This window comes from Rana temporaria, chromosome 3 (genome assembly GCF_905171775.1).
Source record: "Rana temporaria chromosome 3, aRanTem1.1, whole genome shotgun sequence".
Lineage (NCBI taxonomy): Eukaryota > Metazoa > Chordata > Amphibia > Anura > Ranidae > Rana > Rana temporaria.
In genome coordinates, this window is record NC_053491.1 from 436,556,690 (window position 1) to 436,578,621 (window position 21,932).

At 41.5% G+C, this 21,932-nt stretch overlaps 1 protein-coding gene across 2 annotated transcripts in view; it reads left to right on the forward strand.

Moving 5' to 3' along the window:
* Positions 1–21,932, forward strand: part of COL5A3 (collagen type V alpha 3 chain) — a 304,770-nt gene that overhangs the window by 270,746 nt on the left and 12,092 nt on the right. For both annotated transcript variants that reach the window (XM_040346392.1, XM_040346393.1), the window contains 16 exons: positions 1,071–1,178; positions 1,803–1,910; positions 1,996–2,049; positions 2,803–2,856; positions 5,438–5,545; positions 5,972–6,025; positions 6,105–6,158; positions 6,238–6,291; positions 10,069–10,122; positions 13,070–13,177; positions 13,483–13,536; positions 13,641–13,694; positions 14,025–14,078; positions 14,178–14,231; positions 14,317–14,424; positions 16,658–16,711. In XM_040346392.1, the coding sequence (XP_040202326.1) occupies positions 1,071–1,178; positions 1,803–1,910; positions 1,996–2,049; positions 2,803–2,856; positions 5,438–5,545; positions 5,972–6,025; positions 6,105–6,158; positions 6,238–6,291; positions 10,069–10,122; positions 13,070–13,177; positions 13,483–13,536; positions 13,641–13,694; positions 14,025–14,078; positions 14,178–14,231; positions 14,317–14,424; positions 16,658–16,711 (1,134 nt within the window). The remainder of the gene's footprint in view (positions 1–1,070; positions 1,179–1,802; positions 1,911–1,995; positions 2,050–2,802; positions 2,857–5,437; positions 5,546–5,971; positions 6,026–6,104; positions 6,159–6,237; positions 6,292–10,068; positions 10,123–13,069; positions 13,178–13,482; positions 13,537–13,640; positions 13,695–14,024; positions 14,079–14,177; positions 14,232–14,316; positions 14,425–16,657; positions 16,712–21,932) is intronic.

A 21,932-nucleotide genomic window follows, 5' to 3' on the forward strand; every position in this document is an offset into this window, starting at 1 on the left:
TTTCAGTCTCCCATCTGGTCCCCTAGGGGAGTGTCCACCAGGTGGGAGACCTGCATAAATACGGGCGGGTAGCCCACAGTAAACAGTTCGTGTTTTACCCTCATGATGGAGCTTGGTCTCGTTATTGGAGGGGATTGGGTTACTGGCCACTAAGGACGGTGTATGGAGATGGTTGCCGGTTGGAACCTATTGCACTTGGGCGGTTAGCAGCGGTTCGTGTACTTTGGAGCTCGGGAAGAGAGGTACCGCAACAAGAAGTTTATCCTGTCAAAAACAAGGTGCTTTTACACTGAAGCCTCGTACACACGCTCGGTTTTCTTGGCAAGAACCAGCAAGAAAACTGCTGGCAGAGCTTTCTTGCCGAGTAAACCGAGCATGTGTACGAGGCTTTCAGGTTTCTCGTCAAGAAAACTGCCCAAAATCTCAACAAGAAAATAGAGAAACCTGCTCTCTATTTTCTCATCGTGATTCTCGTGTGTTCCTGCCCAGAAACCCGAGAGTGTGTATACTTACCTGTCGCTGTGGAAACCCGTGCATGCTCGAAATGACTTTGACGCATGCGCGATAGCTTCCTAGGCATAGGTAGGGTGTAGTAAGATGGCGGCGACGGCATTGAATGTGACGAGCACATGCTCGTCGTAGTCGATGACGTCACTGCGTTCGTTCCATTCAAAAGAACGGCGGTTCTTTTGAATGGAGTGTCTGTACACTCGGTCTGGAGGAGATTCTTGTCCAGAGTCTCGTCAGGAAAAACAATGTTTTTTCCTGACGAGATTATGGGCCGTGTGTACAAAATTAAGATCATGCATCTTCCCTATGCTAATTTTTGAATGTAAAACAGATAAACATTTTGGCCATGCCTGCATGCTGCTGGCATTCAGGTGCAGCCATATGACTTGCTGTTTACCAGCAGGTAAAGGAATAAACGTTGTGTTACCTTCTGTTTATTGTATCTTCTTTTGTCTGATAATCATCCCTCTGGGTACTTCCTATAACTTCCATAGATTTCCCAAACTGTTTTCTGTAACCTCATGCATCTCTTTAAAATTGTCACCTTACATTCTTCATAGGGGCCTACAGGAGAACGGGGTCCTCCCGGATCAGCTGGAGGAATTGGTCTTCCTGGGCGTCCTGGGTCACAAGGCTCTCCCGGACCGGCAGGAGAGAAGGGAAATCCGGTAAGTAAAAGAGTAGAGGTGAATCTATTATTGGAACTGTAATACTAATGGTAGGACCAAGGTCCTTTAAGTACCAAAACATACACCCGAATTGCAGCTGAGCTGTTCTCTACACTGCCTATTAACTGAATCATATACCTGCTAATGATGGTTAAGGTGTGAGCAACATTATTTGCCTGCATTCTTCAACTTATCTGATGGATTTGAAAAATTACTATATACAAGAGACAATTAAGTTGCAACTTAGCTTGGCAAAAATTGTAAAAGGCTGGAAGACTAGAGCTTGTCCATATAAAGATTGGGAATAATTTAAAAATGGGACATCAAGGCAATACACTGCTGTACTGCAGTATCATGTGTACCCTTCAGCCATACTTTGTGCAAACTTTTTGGGGTTTTCGACTTATATTAGTACTATTATCCTGCTTAGGAGTAAGTGGTAAAACTCTTGTTGAGGTCCCACCGTGTATGTTACCTTGGGGATGTCATTAATTCCCAAAGAATTCGTAAAGTATTGATCTATTTACTTAAACGTAACTGCATATGTGTAATACATTTTCATCAATTGACATCAAGTAATATTAATTTCCTCTGTAATTATTATTTTTTTTTATAAATAAACAGGGTGAAAAAGGACCTGTTGGAATAGGTGGCCAAGATGGCACACAGGGTAGCCTTGGACCACCAGGACCCGCTGGACCTCCAGGGCCAGCTGGAGATGATGGAGATAAGGTACCACATATGCTAAACAGGTTGTTTGGTGTTGGACTAATTTATTGCATCACTGATCTTCTTTTGATTTTCTCCTTATATTTAGGGAGAAGTTGGAGGTCCTGGGCAAAAAGGAAGCAAGGGTGACAGAGGAGACAGAGTAAGAATCAAATTTCTTCGTCTAAACCTAGGAAAGTCATATAGGTCTATTAACCACTTATGCGTGTAAACGATAAAGTCACAAAAGAGACTGCGAATGCTAGACAGGAGAGAGTCATGGCAGACCATGGACCAGTGCTATAGTGGAGTCATGTAAATAAGTGTTATAGGTAACCTGTACAGGATTGGTATGGCATTTGTGGAAGGAAGGAAAATTATGGCGGAGACAATAAACAAAAGTAATGGTGAAGAGAGAAGAGAAATACACAAAGCAAGGTGGAGGTTGTACATGAAGCTGTGACTAAAGGTCTTGATAGAGATAATGTAGAAGCCTGCAACAGGCCATGATGAGAGCTTTGAATAAATATAGTTGTCTGTGGGGAAAGGTTAAATAGGAGCCCAAGAAGCAGTGTGAGCAAAAATAAGTCTCAGAATAACTTTCAAGGTGGCAGCTTTAAATAAGTGATAATAGAAGCTGTGAGATACAGTTGGAAGAGGTTCTTGGAATGAAATAGTGCGTAGACAAAAATGTAAAACAGAGATTGTATATGAGAAATGAAAATGGCTGCAAGCAACACAAGCAAAGCTTTAGATTTACAGCATTAGTAAGGGATGTGGACAAATTTGAGTGGCACACTAGAGAAGACATGGATAAGCGATGTGTAAGAGTCTGCGGTCGATAGACAATTCAAACATTTACAATTATTATTTCAAAATATAGAAAAGTAATACATTATTCTTTACTTTTTCATAGGGACCTCCAGGGGCTACTGGTATACAAGGTCCTATTGGAATCCCAGGTCAATCCGTAAGTATTGAGGAAAATTTCCCAGCTTGTCCTTTTACATTGGCTTATTGCATTTACTGAGAGTCCACCAACTAATAAACATTTTTCACGTGGAAACAGCTTCAAGAAGACTTTGCATCATGATAAAATTAAAAACACTAGTAGATCTCAATGAAGCACAGGCAAAGTGATGTCGCCGCACTTGTATTCCATTGCCATGGATTACTTCCTCAGACTCCTTAGCAGAAGGTCCATATCTTGGCACCGACCTGGGATGGAATGTAGGCAATGCAGGGGCCTGTGTATCACACCTGTAATGCACTAGTTGCATTTGCAATACTCTGCAGTCTTCAATGCAAACATTTAATAAATGCACATTTTATATGCATTGTTCATATTAACAATGATCTGCAGGCACATTATACATTTTATTAACGTGGGCGCATTGATTACATTTTTCCAAAAGGTAGACTAGACCAAGCACTTTTTTTTTTATTTTTTGCTACAAAATTACTTAGAACCCCAAATATATATATATATATATATATATATATATATATATATATATATATATATATATATATATATATAATTTAGTAGAGACCATAGAGAATAAAATGGCAATCATTGCAATTTTTTATGTCACACGGTATTTGTGCAGCGGTTTTTCAAACAGAATTTAATAAATTTAATTTATAACCCAGTTTTTTCATAAAATATAAAAGATAAAGTTACAAAGAGTAAATAGATTCCTAATGTATCACGCTTTAAAATTGTGCATGCTCGTGGATAAGTGACAAACTACTATACTTCAAAATCTCCATAGACGACACTTTAAAAACATTTTCAGGTTACCAGTTTAGAGTTACAGAGGAGGTCTGGCACTAGAATAATTGCTCTTGCTGTAACGTTCATAGCGATACCTCACATGTGTGGTGCGAACACCATTTACAGGTTTGCGCTACTTAAGCATACGTTCGCTTCCGCGCACAACCACAGAGGGATGGAAATGTTTTTGTCGCAATCATTTCTTCTTTTCTTTTTTATCACTTTTACTCCTATTACAAGGAATGTCAACATCCCTTGTAATAGAAATAAGGGATGATAGCTCCTCTTTATGGAGAGACCCCAAATCTCTCCTCTACCTGTAAAAGCAAAAGATCTAAAATAATTTTTTGATCTTTTGCTTTAAAAAATAAAGTTTACTACCGCCTTAGACCGGAAGTGACGTCATGACGTCGCTCTTGTCATCCAAGATCATAGAGGCGATCAGAGATGATCTGGTCCTTGGTCAACTCTATGGCCAGTTGCACAAACCGCCAGTTCATTTCCTGGGTGCGCCTGTAAAAACGGTAAGTCAGAAAAACACCGGAAAATGGTGTGGGGCCGTCCCCTCCCGCTGCTTCTGAAAGTGATCCAGCGGCTGGGACCACTTTCATAAGAAATCCAATCCCTGGCTGAAAAATAAAATACCAGGGTTATGTCTGATAGCTTCAGCCATAACCCCGGTAAACCACTTGCAAGCTTCAACGTATATTTACAGGTTGACAGTTGACAAGTAGTTAAAGTGACTAGTTAGACTACCTTGTCCACAGGGTAACAATGCTGCTTTGCAACTTCCCTGCATAACAGTGTTGTCAGCCTGGTAAAGAAATTGTGAAAATAAAGGATCTACTGGTAGGATCAACAGGTACTAACATTTAGTTTATTTTGGCCGTAGTTCCTTGTAATTACGTAGAGATATTAATACCTCTCTCTGAACTACCCATGGTTCTTAAACTGCATCGTTGTGCTGCCATTTAAAAATTTCACAGACTGCATGCTCCCCTTAGTACCTATGAAGTCTCTAGGTGACTTCATACACATAGGGATCTGTAAAGCCTCGTACACACGATCAGTCCATCCGATGAGAACGGTCTGAAGAACCGTTGTCATAGGTTAACCCATGAAGCTGACTGATGGTCCGTCACGCCTACACACCATCAGTTAAATAACCGATCGTGTCAGAATGCGGTGACGTAAAATACAACGACGTGCTGAAAAAAATGAAGTTCAATGCTTCCAAGCATGCATCGACTTGATTCTGAGCATGCGTGGATTTTTAACCGATGGTCGTGCCTACTAACGATCGGTTTTGACCTATCGGTTAGGAATCCATAGGTTAAATTCAAAGCAAGTTGGCTTTTTTTTAACCTATGGTTAAATAACCTATGGGGCCCACATACGATCGGTTTTGACCGATGAAAATGGTCCATCAGACCGTTGTCCTCTGGTTAACCTATCGTGTGTACGAGGCCTGACTGGTTGGAGTGCTTCTATCACTTTACACCTGACTATCCTACTAGGACCTCTGTCGACAGCTGGTTGTCCTATCTGTTTGACATTTTTCTGTACCATAGCAGAATGCATTGGGCCAAGTTCACTCCACCACAGCAAAACACAGATATGATTTTTATACATTTGAAACTGGATGAAAATATATACAATATATCATCAGAAGGTAGTTTTGACATTTAGATTTTAAAGAGAACATCAAATCCACAAAATGTATTTATTATAAATATTCATTCATTGGTGATGACATTATTTTTTTCCTCCACAGGGCCAAGATGGAGATCCCGGTCGCAGAGGTCAGCCAGGAATGCAAGGACAAAAGGGAGATGAGGGAATTCGAGGCTTTACTGGTGTATCAGGTCCCAGGGGACTCCAGGTGTGTCAAACAATTATGAATTCCAGTTTTTCACTTTCTTTAACAAGGCAGTTTCACGTGCAATTAAAGAGATGTGCATTTTCAATATAACTTTTATTATACGTTTAAAATATTGCTACAATTTAAGCTGAAATGTCTTTTTTGATTCCACGGTAGACCTTAAAGAGCTCTAGGTTATTGGTGATTTCCTTACTTCTCCTTTAACACTGCAGTAACATATTTATTTCAATCCACTTATGTAACTACTAGGAAGCTGCTTATTGCTTTATGATGACTCCGACGTGAGATTGTGTTCTAGAGGAACGAAAGACAGAAGCCATGTTCAGATCTGTGTTTTATATAGCATTATTATATGATTATTTGAATAGTATTTCTGTGACCCAATATATATAACCTTAAAAATAACATTGCTGTTTCTCATTTTAGGGTATGCCTGGACCTCCAGGGGAGAAAGGAGAAAGTGGACATGTTGGGGCAATGGTGTGTGGTCCTTTATATGTGATATATTCAATTAGAAAATTATGATTAAACTAAGTTTAACAAATACATTTCATTGCAGGGCCCGCCAGGTACAACAGGTCCTAGAGGTCCCATGGGTCCCAACGGTGGTGATGTAAGTAAGTTTGTGATTTGTTTTTGAGTATAAGATATAGTTTACACCACTTGTGACCACCATTTATTTAATATTTTAGGGACCTCCCGGAAATCCAGGAGGATTGGGCCAGCCAGGAGCTTTTGGAGACAAGGTAATAGGGGGTTATCTGAAACTTGTGATATTCACCAGAGATGTAACCAACAGGAGTTTCCTGTCCTTTTTTCTTGGGTTAAACTACCTCTTTCAGTAGATGGCAAAATCAATGTTATTAAAATTATACTTCTTCCCAAGTGTTTTATGTTCTATCCAACATGGGCAGACGTAGTTCCTAAATTCCTTTTCAAGGAATTCATCATTCTCCTTATTTATCTGGTCATAAAGAAGAGGCAGGTATGGCTTTGTCCATTTTTTGCCTATATTACTTTGCTGGACAACTGAAGGACCCTTAACACAGTGGAAGTCCATCTAGCTTACAGTATATTCCTCTGATTGAGCAGCTGCTAATTTATTTGAAAGACCCTAACTTGTTTGTGTCCAAGTATCAACTTCCAATACTTAGACTAGACAAGTCTTTGTAGTCGGAAGTTAAAGCATTTGTTACCCAAGCACATGGCTTTTTTTCAGGGGGAACTCAGTTCCACCACATCTGGCTCAGACCCTTTGGTGCCAGCTCACCACAATCACTTGTAAACACAGAAGTTTGGTTTCTGTGTTTTTCAAGTGACAGCTCTGCACTCTGTGTGTAACCACCTGAACTCTGCACTCTGTATGTAATGCAATCCTGGTATTTAATGCCCTTTTAAGACCTTTCTACTGTTTGTGAAATCTAAATGGGGTCGTGGTTGAGTTCCTGAACCTATTTTATGAGGAAAAAAAGCTCTGCCCAAGCACTTCATATTCCTGATATGTGCCTACTGTACCATGTACCTATTTTTAAAAAGTTTTTACAGGTTAACACTTTAGATTTACAGAGGAGGTCTGGTGCTAGAATTACTGCCTATGATCATGGTGATACCTCACATGTGTGGGACAAGCGCTGTTTGCATGCATGTGGAACCGATGCCCGTATTCACCTTATTTTTTTTTATTATTATTAATGTTTATATTTTATTTTTAAACTTTTGCTTTAAATTTTGTTTTGATCACTTTTATTGCTGTTACAAGGAATGTAAACATCCTTGTGATGACAGTAGGCATGTGACAGGTACGCTTTATGAAGAGATATAAGACCCCAAATTCCTACCCTTGCCTTCAAAATACCCAGATTAGATACTGTCAATTTAAAAAAAATGGCATAGTTGACATCCAGGTAAACCAGAAGTGATGTCATATCTGAGAGCTGATTAAAACCGATTCCAAGCTCAGGAGGAGCCACTATACTAACAATCTGATGTAAGTACAGCAATCTCGCCCGCTGAGCTGCTGTGTTCTGAAATGGAGACTGCACCCCCGCTGAACATACTGGTCAGCGCTCTCGGCCACTGGCTAAGAGCGCTGATCGGTGTCAGTCAGCAGATATTTTTCCATCATGCTCCTTCAACAGAAGCCAGTAGAATGGCCGCTTTTTTCAGACTGGCTTCCAGACATACAGGTCGAATGTTGGCCAGTTTCTATTGGACTGGCCAATGATGCCTGATATTCAGCCTGTGTGTATGGCCTTAAAGGGGTTGTAAACCCTCAAGGTTTTTCACCTTAAAGCGGAGTTCCGGCCACAATTTCACTTTTTAAATATAAATACCCCTGTAATACACAAGCTTAATGTATTCTAGTAAAGTTAGTCTGTTTTGTTAGGTTGTTACAGCATTTAGACACTTTATAAAATAGAAATTGACTGGGGCCATCTTAAGTGTGGGCATCATGAAGCCAGACTGTATGACTTCCTGGATTTCAGCCTTGCACATGCTCAGTGCTGCACAAGCAGTGTCAGATCAGGTTTCAGCACCTGTGCTGTCCAAGTCACATGATTCTTTGAGACTGGGGAGTGCACAGACTGCTGGAAAGTTACACCCACTACATTCCCAGGAGTCTGTGTGGTGTAGGTTAGGAAGCATTAAGCACCTAGGTGCAGGAAGTGGGAAGATTAACTATTCTGCCTAGCAACAACACTTTGAAGGCATCTAAAAAAAAAAAAAAAAATTCGTAAAGGACTAATGACATTTTTTTAAAACTACTGATGTAATGTTATATTTATGGGTGAAACTCCACTTTAATGCATTCTATGCAATAAGGTGAAAAACCTTCTGTAGTGCAGCAGCCCCCCTTTTACTTACCTGAGCCCGATCTTTCCCTGCTCTCTGTGTCAATGGAAAGCGCGTCTCCAAGGGGGCACTTGATATGGGAAGAAGCCAGAAGCATTGTTGGGGGACCCCAGAAGAAAAGGTTAGGGGCCGCTCTGTGCAAAACCCTTGCACAGAGGAAGTAAGTATACCATGTTTGTGAAAAAAATAAAAATAATAATCTTTACAATCTCTTTAAGACTATGTATGTCACTTGATGTTTAGGGATTCCATAGAATGTTTGGTCTTAGCTGCAATGTTTAAGATTTTCATGGGTTAGGCAGGAAATACACGGTTGGAATCTCAGCGCTAATCACAGGCAGTGAGACATTCTCCGGTCCGCAGCTGCACAGCATGGGAAATGTCTCACTATCTGTGATTAGCGCTGTGCAGTGTTGGCTTCCTAGCGGGATTGGGAACGTGGGGTTTCAAACACCCCTGAGCCCATCACTAATGATGATCATTGCCACTAGGGAAGAAGGAGAAAGTCCAATCAAATATTTACAGTTGTGGAAACTGGCTATGAGGGGATTTCACTCATTTTGGAGAGGTTTTCTCTCATTTCCCATTGTGTGTCCAGGGCAGGAAGTAAAGGGAGGTCTCCCTAGCTGTATATAGACAGCAAAAAAAAGACACAGGATTAAACTCATCACTACTTCATCCAAAACTAAAAAAAAAAAAATTTAATTTATATACATTTTAAATATAATAATACTTTATTAACTTGTACTATGTAATCATAGGCAAATAAAAAAAAATCACATATACAATGCCTTCTGTAAATAGCAGTTTTTGTGCATCCCTCCTGTAGGTGTTATTACCTGTTGATCTTGCCAATGGATCTATTCATTTCTTCTTCCTGTAACAGCCAACCTGTGGAGTTAAAGAGGAACTGCAATCTGCTCACATAATTTGTAATACAATTTTTGCCTTTCTGAAGCTTTCCCGTCAACCACTTTGCATATTATTTTATATATATTGTGATTCTGTACTTGCCAAATAACTATTTTCAGGCTGCAACCATGTTAACTGTGGGCAGCTGAAGCTGCTGCCTGTTCACTTCCTGGATTTACACAGACACACAGAGGCACACCTTCAGCTCTGCAACCCTGCAGCTCTCATTGGCCCTTTTTATGACTCATCTCCCTTCCTGGCAAACTCTCTAGAGTGAAAGAAAGAGTTATGCATGATGTCATAAGCCTAGGCTTATGACCAGACAAGAAACAGGAAGTTGGCTGTATAAGGTATTTATTGGATAAACCAAAAAAAAGTTTTACTATCCAACAACAAGGGCAGAAGATTTAATAGATGGAAAGTCAAAAAAAATACTGAATGTCCGCTTTATAGTGGCAGTTTTATTTACAGAAAGTCTCAGTCTCAGCTGCTCAATGTTTAGAGCATCTGTTAATTAACCATCAGGGCCATTGACTGCTGCAGGATAAAAGCACAGGGTGACCACCATCCTGCAACATTTAAAAACTGGTGATCACCATTATAAAAAGGCCTCTGATTATATGATCGACAGCTATTTACTCACAACCATATACAACTATATTTATAAGGCAAATCACACAACTTTAGTATTTGAGTTCATGTAATCCAGTCAACATGTATGGCATAGTCCACTGAATCACTCTGTGTTGTCCCTACAGGGAGAGGCAGGAGAAGGTGGAGATCCAGGATCACCAGGAGAAGTTGGTCCCCTGGTGAGTATGTGGCCAAAAAGATGAAAGCTGTAATATAAACTTGTCATTGATGTATATAATAATGGAGACATTTATGGTGGGCTAGCAGGGAGATTATGCTTTATATACACCACTCCTTAAAGTGTTACTAAACCCAGGACCCTGCATTCACTTTATCTGGTCTCCCATAGTACACAGAACATGAAAATGTAATTATTTTAGTATATTTAAGCTGCTAAATGCCTTTTCTCATGAGCAGTATACAGCAGTCTTGTGACTTCTATTAGTGTCTGGCTAAGTACTGGTTAAAGCTTTTAGGGGGAGTTTTTATTCTCCTCTGACTGTCCTATGAGGCTGCATGACTCCTGAGCCTCTGTCTGGACAGTGCTGATTGGCCCTCTGCCGATCGCATGCACCCTTCCAAAAAAAACAAACTCTGGCAATACACAAGGAAGGTGCAGAGTGCCCCCAAGGCTCTGTACTATCAGAAGATGGATTGGGGACCGTGGAAGAAGGGGAGAATCATAGACAAGATCAAACAACTTTTTTACACAATGCGCAGGATTAACCCCTTAGGTTCCACAGTGAGTATAACAAGCATGCTTTACTGCATATACAGACTGATTTTACTGTTGTGGGTTTAGTAACAGTTTTCAAGTCGGAGTAAACTCCCATGTATGGATTGTAGACATGTTCACACTAAAATATTTTGTTTCAGAATTTCGATTTCGTTCAAAAAATAAATGTATTTAGTTACTCACGAAATTTGTTTTTATTTACTTAATTTCGTTAAAAAATGCATTAGTCCGAAAATCCGAATTAATTAAGGTCAAATCTGTCATTTGAAGGCTTATGGTGTCTGTCGAATGTTCTAAGAAGATTCGACAAAGCAGCTAAACTGTACGACGCCGCGATCATACATTTCCGGTTGAATGCTCCGCCCACAAGCTATAGTGGAATTCTAACATTCTATGACTAGTAATAATTATATTTATTAATTATTATTACTAGTCAACCAACATTAGAATTCTTCTATAGCCTATAGGTGGAGCATTTGACCATAAATGTCCGCTCGCGGCGATCGTATGTTTTTAGCTGCTTTGTCGAATCTTCATGTCTCTATTATATCGAATCTTTTCTCTCTATGTCGAATAATCTTGGACTAATAGAGTTAAGGTTAGGCACATTCGATCGCAGGTTCGATAGACACAGATCGCTATTGTCACTATCATGTCGAATCTTCTATCTGTATCGAACTGTTGTCACAATGAAATGAAAATAAAGCATTTTTTATGTCAATTCTTTCGGATTTCGGATTCTGTGCGTTCAATATAGTTTGTTAAAATGAATGCGAAAATCCCAGAAATTCGGACAAACATGCATTCGGATGAAAACGAATGCACATGTCTAATGGTTTGTACCTATAGGTAAGCCTATAATAAGGCATACATATAGGTACTGTAAATATCTCCTAAACGTGCACCATTTAGGAGATATTTACTTTAGATACGGCTGGTGATGTCACATGCACTCTGAAGGAACGTCATACCCATTCTGAGCCATGCTGTAAATGAACAGAGACGTCATTGCCGGCTCGGCCAATCAGATAGCCGAAGCCCGCAAACCCGGAAAGAAGACCAGCTGAAGATGGAAGCGTCGTCAGTGGTGACAGTGTGCCGCTGGAGGGCTTTGTTTCCAGGTAACTCTGTCATAATGTACTAGCACATTATGACCTAAACTGTCCGGGCCTCATTTTTTTGGCGGGATACTGTTTACTACAGATTCAGCTAGCCATACACAGCTCAAATATCTTCATTCACTTAAACATAGTTACATAGTTAGTCAGGTTGAAAAAAGACACAAGTCCATCCAGTTCAACCACAAAGAAATAAACAAACAAAATAAAAAACACAGTACTATCCCATACACCCAACTCCATACCCACAGTTTATCCAGAAGAAGGCAAAAAACCCCAGCAGAGCATGATCCAATTTGCTACAGATGGGGAAAAAATTCCTTCCTGATCCCCCGAGAGGCAATCGGATTTACCCTGGATCAACTTTACCTATAAATCTTAGTACTCAGTTATATTCTGTACATTTAGGAAAGAATCCAGACCTTTCTTAAAGCAATCTACTGAGCTGGCCAGAGCCACGTCTGGAGGGACTTTACTCGCTTTGGAAACCGCAGCTTGGCATTGCATGTTATTATTGAGCTTATGATCTACCAAAACCCCCAGATCCTTCTCCACTACAGATCCCCCCAGTTGTACTCCCCCTAGCATGTATGATGCATGCATATTCTTAGCCCCCAAGTGCATAACTTTACATTTATCAACATTAAACCTCATCTGCCACTTAGTCGCCCAATTAGACAGAGCATTGAGGTTGGCTTGTAAATTGGAGACATCCTGTAAGGACGTTATTCCACTGCATAGCTTGGTGTCATCTGCAAAGACAGAAATGTTACTTTTGATCCCAGACCCAATATCATTTATAAAGATATTAAAAAGTAAGGGTCCCAACACCAGTTCATATTTTTTTTTTAAGTCTTCTGTAAAGTTATCCATGTTTGGAAGGATGGCGATGGTCAAATATGACAGATTTTGATATTTCCCACTGCTATTGAATGGTCATAGAAGGGGAGAGAGAAACAACAGGCATATGGGCCACCATAGTGTAGTATTAAAAACTAAATGATCATAGAGCCAGGACACAATGGAATAAGGAGCCAATGTGACCCTTGTAGAGTTGTAGCATCCATCCTAGCTATTCCAGATCCCCAAGCAGATATCTTTTTGTATGAAAAGCTGACATAATGAGCTGAGCAAAGATACTATTATAGTCTATAATACTATATAATGTCTGTAGGATAAAAAATAAATGTATAAATGTAGAACTTGTCAACAATTTATAAATTGACTAAAATATTTACATAACCGGGAAAAAAAAATATGGTTTTATTTCAGGGAGGTAAAGGTGATATTGGTGAAAAGGGTGAATCTGGAGCTTCAGGAGCAGCTGGACCTCCTGGGAAAAAGGGACGTCCAGGCGAAGATGGACCTAAAGGAAATATGGTGAGTTATGTTGATACATACAAAACCAAGAGGGCGCATCATATACGTGCCGAGTCATACATTGGCACACTAAACATGCTAAGTCTACGACAATAAAGACAAGTAGAACTACTTAAACTTTCCAAATATTTGTGTCTTCAGATTTTGCTTGTTCTTTTAATATATTACTGAATAGGCCTAAATGACAATAGATCATAAAAAGTACAATTACATAAAAATTCAAAAGTGAGGTGAAGCTGACTAATAACCAAGTTTTGACATCTTGCAAATATTTTTAATTAATTGAATGCATAATCTCTTTCTAGGGGTCCATAGGTTTTCCAGGAGACCCAGGACCAGGAGGAGAGGCTGGAATACCAGTAAGATTTCTATGGAAAAAGCTGGACAGTGATTTAATGTACATTTTGTATATAGCCTAAATGTTTACATTGTCATGGTAACAATGCTCTTATCTGCTACTCAGGGAGTTGATGGTGTACCTGGAGAGAAGGGTGATTCTGGAGAAAGTGGGAATCCGGTGAGTTATACATTTTTTGCTGTGTAATTTTAAAATATCACTTACCAAGGGCTTAAATCTTTACTCTTTCAATCTTTAAATGTATTATTTTAAATGCAAGCAGTATACAGCAAATGCATGAATGAACAAGAATTAGGAGAACATTTCTCCAACCGCAATAAAATATTTTTTTAGTAGGTTGCAGAATGATGTTCCTGGGGGTATATAATGTATGATTTGTCTAATAATTTTGGTTATCTTTACTTAAACAATTTTCTGAAGGCCAGCCTAAATGGTTATCAGGAATGGAAAGCAATATTTTATATACAATCTTTATATATTTTTTTAAAGGGAGCACCTGGACCTTCAGGAGAGCCTGGCCCAACAGGTCCACCAGGACGAAGAGTAAGTTCCAGTTTCTGTGGTGTCCTAGTGTGAAGAATGTGTCCCATTGCCTCTAGTGAGATTGCTGTTTAAACAATATATTATTTTATTCCTTTTTAGGGACAATTGGGGGCTGCAGGCAAAGAGGGTCGTCAAGGTGAAAAGGGAGCAAAGGTGAGTTACACTGAACAGTATGCACATTCAGTTCCTAAACCTAGAAAAATACTTATAAATATTTGTAATGTTTCCTGTGTAATAGGGAGAGCGTGGAACTGAAGGACCAGCTGGAAAGACAGGACCTGTGGGGGCACAAGGATCTCCTGGAAAATATGGACCCGAAGGTCTGAGAGGCATTCCAGGGCCTGCTGTAAGTGAACTCTCAGGCAAAGTATCTCATGGCATTCTTCTGTGAAATGTTAGGATTTAGAAGTCTAGTTAGGTCTTATATCCATGGGATTTCAGGAAGCTGATTGTTCTAGAGCAGTAATATAAAAACTAGGTAGCTTTAAAACTGGCAATATATATCAGAGAATAGATAGATGTGCATTCATTCATTCATTGCCTGTACTGGTTTGGCCCAAACAGACACCAACTACCTACAAGTGAATCCACCATTTCCCAGGTTTACTGCAGAAGCATGAAGGTTGTGTCTGGGCCCCCTGGGCATCCACAGTACCCAAGGCTCATGTACAGGTTGCCTTCTGAATAAATATGTACTGTTTGAGAGTAACTGTTTAAGACAATGGGAAAGCAGGGGGAGACCATGCCGACACAGTGGAATACAATAATGTTTTGTAAACTGATCGTTCATGGGGGTTGGGAGATTGGCACAGAATCACAGACTGTTATCCAACATTCATCTCGTATCCACTCCTCCTTAAAAAAAATGTCACTCCCTTGGCCTACAAGACTCTGCTCTTTCCTGATTCTTCTCCTACTTATTACAACTTTCCTTCAGTGTTGCCTACAACTCTGTCTCCTCCTCTCCACCTCCTCTTTCTGTAGGGATCCCCCAAGGTTCTGTCCTTAGTCCCCTTCTCTGCTCTGTCTACACCTCCTTCCTTGGTCACCTGATAAACTCCCATGGCTTCCAATACCATCTCTATGATGATGACACCAAAAACTATCTCTTTACTTCTCACCTCCTCAGTCTCCTCCTGCATTACTAACTTTTTAACTGACATATCAGTATGGATGTCACACCACTTCCTCAAACTCATTCTTTCTAAAACTGAGCTTATATTCTTCCCAACCTGTGCCCTCCTCCCTGACTTTTCCAACAAGATCACAAATACAGTCGCTCCCCTCATCCAAGGGTGCTAGGTGTAATCCTGGACTCTGAACTGTCCTTCCAGGACCTAAATCAGTCACTATCCAAATTTTGTAGACTTCACCTCCATAACATCTCCAAAATATGCCCCTTTTTTAACCAATGAAATCATCAAGCAACTCATTCATTGCCGTGTTATCTCTCGCCCTGACTATCGCAACTCCCTTCTCATGGACTTACTTCTACACATGTTATCCCCTTCAGTCTATCATGAATGCTGTTGTCAGCCTCATCCACATTACCAACCACTCAGTGTATGCTACCCCTCAACTGGCTTCCAATTGCCCAACGAATAAAATTAAAACTATTAACAACAACATACAAAGCCATTTACAATTCCACCCCACGCTACTGTCAGAAACCATGAATCAGACCGAGACAGAAGTGCAGTTAAATCACACTTGTTTAATAATAAAAATAAAAAGGTAAACAGAGTCAAAACATAGCCAGAGTTCAGTAACCGGATCAGGTAGTCGGCCAAGTCAATGTCCAAGAGCCAGATAAAGGTAGTAGTACAGCAAGCAGGATCTGTAGCCAGAGGGAATGTCAGTCAAGCAGGTCTTCATTCAACAGGAAAGCAGGAGAAAGTCTCTTGTGATGTTAACACAGGCGAAGGCAAAAAGCAAATGAACTGGAAGGCTTTAAGTAGGCAGAGCTGACGAGCAGGATCATCAACAGGTGGATCACTGTGGAGATATGGGAGCTGGCAATTAGCTGACAGCTGAGCTGCCAGCACAGAGAAGGAAAGGCTAAGCCCAGCCCTGACAGCTACATCACAAATCTTGTCTCAATATATCGCCCAAATCGTCATCTCTGCTCCTCCCAAGACCTTTTGCTTTCTAGCTCCCTTACCTTACCTTCCAATGCTCATCTCCAGGACTTTCCCAGAATCTCTTCCATCCTCTAGAACTTTCTACCCCAACCTGACGTGCTATCTCCTACTCTGTTAACTTTTAAGCGATCCCTGAAAACGTATCTATTCAGAGAAGCCTATCCCATGTTCACATAAAAACTGAACTTTTATTTCTTCCTTCAGCTCATCCCTCATAGTTATTACCTTATGTACCAGTTGCCCCTCCCTATTAGATCGTAAGCTCTCAGGAGCAGGGTCCTCCTAACCCTTTTTTATTGAATAGTATTTTAACTGTACTGTCTCCCTTTATAATGTAAAGTGCTGCACAAACTGTTGACACTATATAAATCCTGTATAATAATAATAGTATAATGGGAGGGTTAGCATGTATTCAATCTTAGGTATTTGTCATTACAGGGTGAACCAGGTTTACTCGGAGCACCTGGTCAGACGGGACCTCCTGGGCCCTTGGTAAGTGTACAGAAATAGCTAAATTGTGACAATACAACTGTTTACCTATTAAGATGTGTGTGATGGTCTTCAGTGAATGCAGCTTGGTGCATGGCATACTGGAATGTGTTTTAGAGAAGAGCGAAGATGGTTTATTAGATAAAGTTTATAATTTAACAATCTACATGGCTTTCTTCACTTGCAGTAAGGATTGGTGAACTCCCTGTGTCACAGTTTAGGTGTGGAGCTCTCACTGGGGCACAACCAGGGGCGGACTGACCATTGAGGCTCTTGGGCACTGCCCGAGGGCCCCATGCCACTAGGGGGCCCCATCAGGGTTGCCAGGATCAGTAAAACTAGGGACAGTATGTAAAAATCTGTGTTTTTTTTTACATTTGTCCCTGATATGTCTGAAACCGACAAGCTTTTGATATGAAAATCCTGAGATTTTAGCTGCCCCGCCTCTGCACTGCCTCCTAGCGTGGTGTCCATCTGTAATCCCAGGGGCCCCATAATCTTTTATTGCCCGGGGGCCCCATGAGCTGTCAGTCCGCCCCTGGGCACAACCTCAGCATGCTGGGTCTTCACCAGAACCACTGATGGTGTGAATCTTACCCTGCTTACATACCAGAGTGCAAGACATGGGAAAGCCCAGATGTTGTCAGCCAACTAGTAGGCAAACCAAAATGCAGGGTAGATGGAGATGTATCAAGAATAGAGTTGAGCGGACACCTGGATGTTCGGGTTCGGGTCCGAACCCGAACTTTAAAAAAAAAGTTCAGAATAGAGTTGAGCAGACACCTGGATGTTCGGGTTCGGGTCCGAACCCGAACTTTAAAAAAAAACTCCGAACCGAGTCAATGGGACACGGACTTTTAGAAAAAAAATGCGCGGAGGTCCCCGCAAATTCAATAACCAGACCTTTAGGTCTGGTATGGATATTAAGGGGAACCCCGCCGTCAATTTAAAAAAAAAATGACGTGCGGTTCCCCCTAAATATCCATAACCAGACCCTGGCGTGGAGTTCTCCCTAAAATCCACACCAGACCCGTTATCCGAGCACGTTGACCTGGCCGGCCGCAGAAAAGAGGGGGGACAGAGTGCGCCCCCCCCTCTCCTGAACCGCACCAGGCCACATGCCCTCAACATTGGGAGGGTGCTTTGGGGTGCCCCCCAAAGCACCTTGTCCCCATGTTGATGGGGACAAGGGTCTCATCCCCACAACCCTTGCCCGGTGGTTGTGGGGGTATGCGGGCGGGAGGCTTATCAGAATCTGGAAGACCCCTTTAACAAAGGGGACCCCCAGATCCTGACCCCCCCCTGTGTGAAATGGTAATGGGGTACACTGTACCCCTACCATTTCACAAAGGAAGTGTAAATTCTTGTAAAAAAAACACACACACACCGTAGAATAAAGTCCTTTATTAATAAAAAACTCCAGCGGTGATAATCCACTCGTTCCCGGCTTCCTGCTCCAAAAACGGGTCTGGTTATGGATATTTAGGGGGGGTTCCCCTTAATATCCATACCAGACCTAAAGGGTCTGGTTATTGAATTTGCGGGGACCTCCGCGCATTTTTTTTCCCCCGAACTCCGAACCCGGACCCAAACTTTTTCCAATTATTCGGGTTCAGGTCCGGGTTCGGGAAAAACCCAAATTCTGTACCGAACCCGAACTTTACAGTTCGGGTTCGCTCAACTCTAATCAAGAATACAGAACTTTTGATTAGGCACAGGCTGAATGTACAGACCTCAATTTAAACACAGATGACAAAGTTAGGTGAAGAACTTCAGCATAAACACATTGTATAAATCAGCTTAGCGCCGTCCGTACGCACATTTGAGGCCTCGGCTTTAGGGGGTTATATCGAGATGATGCCTGCAGCTGAAAGGACAGTTGGCTTTCCAGGGATAACAACCGATGCAGCTAAAAGCCGCTCGGCTGTTATACCGGAGGAGTGGGAGGGAACATCCCCCCTCCCGCCGCCTTCTGCCGCTCTTACTGGGCCTCCCGTCCCACCTGGAGCCGATGCGCGATCCGCCACTTTCAGCGGCTAGAGACAGACTGGCACGAAGCTGGAAACGGCTTCTTTCCAGTCATCTGTATGTAAATACGGAAGCAACATCACAACGTCACTTCTGGTCTACTCAGCTGCCAATGGCACCGGTTTTTAAAAAAAATAATACAGTATCCAGAATCGCAGTTTTTGGCGATCTGAATACTTTGAAGTGCAAATGAGGGATTCGGGATCTTTTAGACTCCCGATCTCTCCATAAAGAGTACCTATCACCTATTATGTGACATGTTAGGTATCTATTTACTCGGCATAACATCATCTTTTACATTATACAAAAAAATTGGGCTAACTTTACTGTTTAGTTTTTTTTTAATTCATAAGGGTGTCTTTTTCCCCAAAATATTGCGTTTGAAAAGACCGCTGCACAAATACTATGTGACATAAAATATTGCAACGATCGCCATTTTATTCTCTAGGGTCTCTGCTAAAATATATATATATATATATATATATATATATATATATATATATATATATATATATATATATATATATATATATATATATAATGTTTGGGGGTTCTAGGTAATTTTCTAGCAAAAAATACGGATTTTAACTTGTAAGCAACATATATCAGAAATAGGCTTAGGCATGAAAGGGATAATATCCAGCAGACAGGTAAGCTTGTATATCCAACAATTGTAAACCTTTTTATGCAGTACAGAAGAACCCAGATGCCAGTGATCTGTGAACCGAGTACATCTCTGGGTGGATTGTTAGAAAGAAAAGCAAATATCGAAAAAAGCAAGCAGTGGAAATAAGTAAAAAAGGGGATTCTCTTGCATGAAATGTTGAATGAGAGTGGAAGCTCCTTGAAAGCGGAATGGTCATGATGGAGGCAGCCTTACCTTCCACTGCTTTATATTTGTAAAATAAGCATTCCACAGAAAGATAGCAAGGCTAGTTATTGGCTGTGGCATAGGATTGGATCAAATAGTGCTGTTGCTGTCACATGAAGGGACGACAGTTATGTTTTTGATGACAAGTACAGCTGAAACAAATGGATTGGTGAGGTGTGGCAGAGTACAACAGCAAACAATGGAAGCAGAACTCCTAGGCCCCTTTCACACTAGGCGGACTCCGTCTCAGTGGAGTCTGCCAGCTCCCGCCAGCTCAGCGGGAGATCTCCGCTGAGCCGGAGGATTACAGGTCCTCTCTTCTCACTGAGCGGGGAGGGGCTTGTGCAATGCCGCTGTCTCCTATGGAGAGATCTGATGAAAATTGATCCAATCCGCCATGGACGGGTGGCGACGTATCGCCATCCGTCTGATTTTATCTGATCTGGTCGGATGTCAGCGGACATGTCTCCACTGACATCCGACGCTCCATAGAGAAGAATGGAGCGGCCATTCAGGTCCGCTGACAAATATGACAGGCGGACCTGAACGGTCCGACCGTGGGAAAGGGGCCCTAGAATGTAAATGGCCTGTGAGTGCCTGATGAAGACACTCCTTTCAGGTTGCAATAGAAAAAAGGTGTGTTCATATACAAAACACATGAACAAGAAGGCCTTATTTATCTCTACGAGTAGGGACCCTCTGCAGAATATGTGTGCCACAAGTCTTGGACAAATGTCAATGTATTTTAATCAGAAAAAAAAGATTTTATTTAGTTGAAAAAAAAATCATACACACAGACATGAGCTTCCTGGGTTACAGGAAGCTCATGTAGAGAATATACAAGAAGTTTTACCCATTTTAGTACATAACACATGTCCCTGAACCTGTGCATTATACTGTCAAATGTGTCTCCAGTAACAACAGAGGAAAAGCAGAGTAAAAAGAAACAACAAAAAAACAGAACAAACAACAATTAACCTAAGTGAGCAACACAAATGGTGTGCACTTTCAAACAGAAGAGATATTACAAATATATGCCTTTCCCATCACGCTCAGAGTTACTATTGGCCCCTGCAGGCCTCTAGACTGTACAGTGACATTACCCCTTACTCTTCGCTATGCCGCCAACAACCTATCAAGGACCAGTTGCAGGGGAGCAACCCCAGGGGACTCCAGCCACTCTCGACATATGTTGGTGAATTTTCTCAGTACTTTCCTGTGCTAATATGGGTCATTTTCCCTAATGAGTATTTTATTAACCTCCTGGATCCATTGGTAGTATGTGAGGGCCTGAGGAGAAATCCAATATCTTACAATCAGTTTCCTGGTTAAGTTAGGGTGACCAGACATCCCCAGTTTCAGGGGACAGTCCCCTGATTGAGGACACTGTCCCCAGACCAAGTCTGTCCCTGGTTTTGTCCCCAGATTGGATTTAATAGGGGACAGGGGCAATTTCAAAGACAGTCAGTGCAGAATTAAAATAAAAAAAATTGAATTACACACCCCCACTCCGCCGTGCCTACTAGCATAGGGGGGTTGTATTTTTCTCATTATCTGTGCCCCTTTCTGATGATCATGTGCTGGTCGGAGCAGAGGGAATATTTCTTCAGTTTCGGGTGTATGCCCATTCAGCTCCGCTCGCATGTTCTTCTGCCTTGACTCAAATCCTGGCCAGCCACCTGCCTGTCTCCTTGCCTTCCCTGGTGGAGTGATCTTCCTCCGCTCCCCATCCAGTAGTAGCCGGGGCCCGGAGAGTAAGACTTGAGAGGCTGTGAGGCGGGCGGCGACGGGCAGAGAGTCGCTGTTTGCCGCCATTACTAGTAAAGAAAGAATATGTCGCCGGATTTCATTTAAAAAATCTGGTCACCTTAGGTTAAGTACAACAGCCTCAGTATCGCTATGTATGTAGTAGGGGGTTATAAGTCCTCCTCTGAGGCTGGGTTCACACTACTACACTACTTTGATCCTACTTTGCTCTGCTACATTGGTCCTACACTGATCCTACATTGGTCCTACATTGATCCTACATTGGTCCTACATCCATCCTACTTTCATGAACAGGATACTACTTTGATCCGACTTTGTCATAGTCTGACTTGTTCTTTGACCAATCAAAACAATCCCAGAGTGAGATAAATTCCTTTTACTGCTGCTGTAATCACAAGTCGGATGTCAAAAGTCGGTTAGGACAAGGCTCCTACTTTGATCCTACTTCAATGATATTCAATGGGCTGATGTAGGATCAAAGTAGGACCAAAGTAGTACAGGGAGTAGTTTCAAAGTCGGACCGACTTGTGTCGGACCAGTTAAGACAGCTCTCATAGG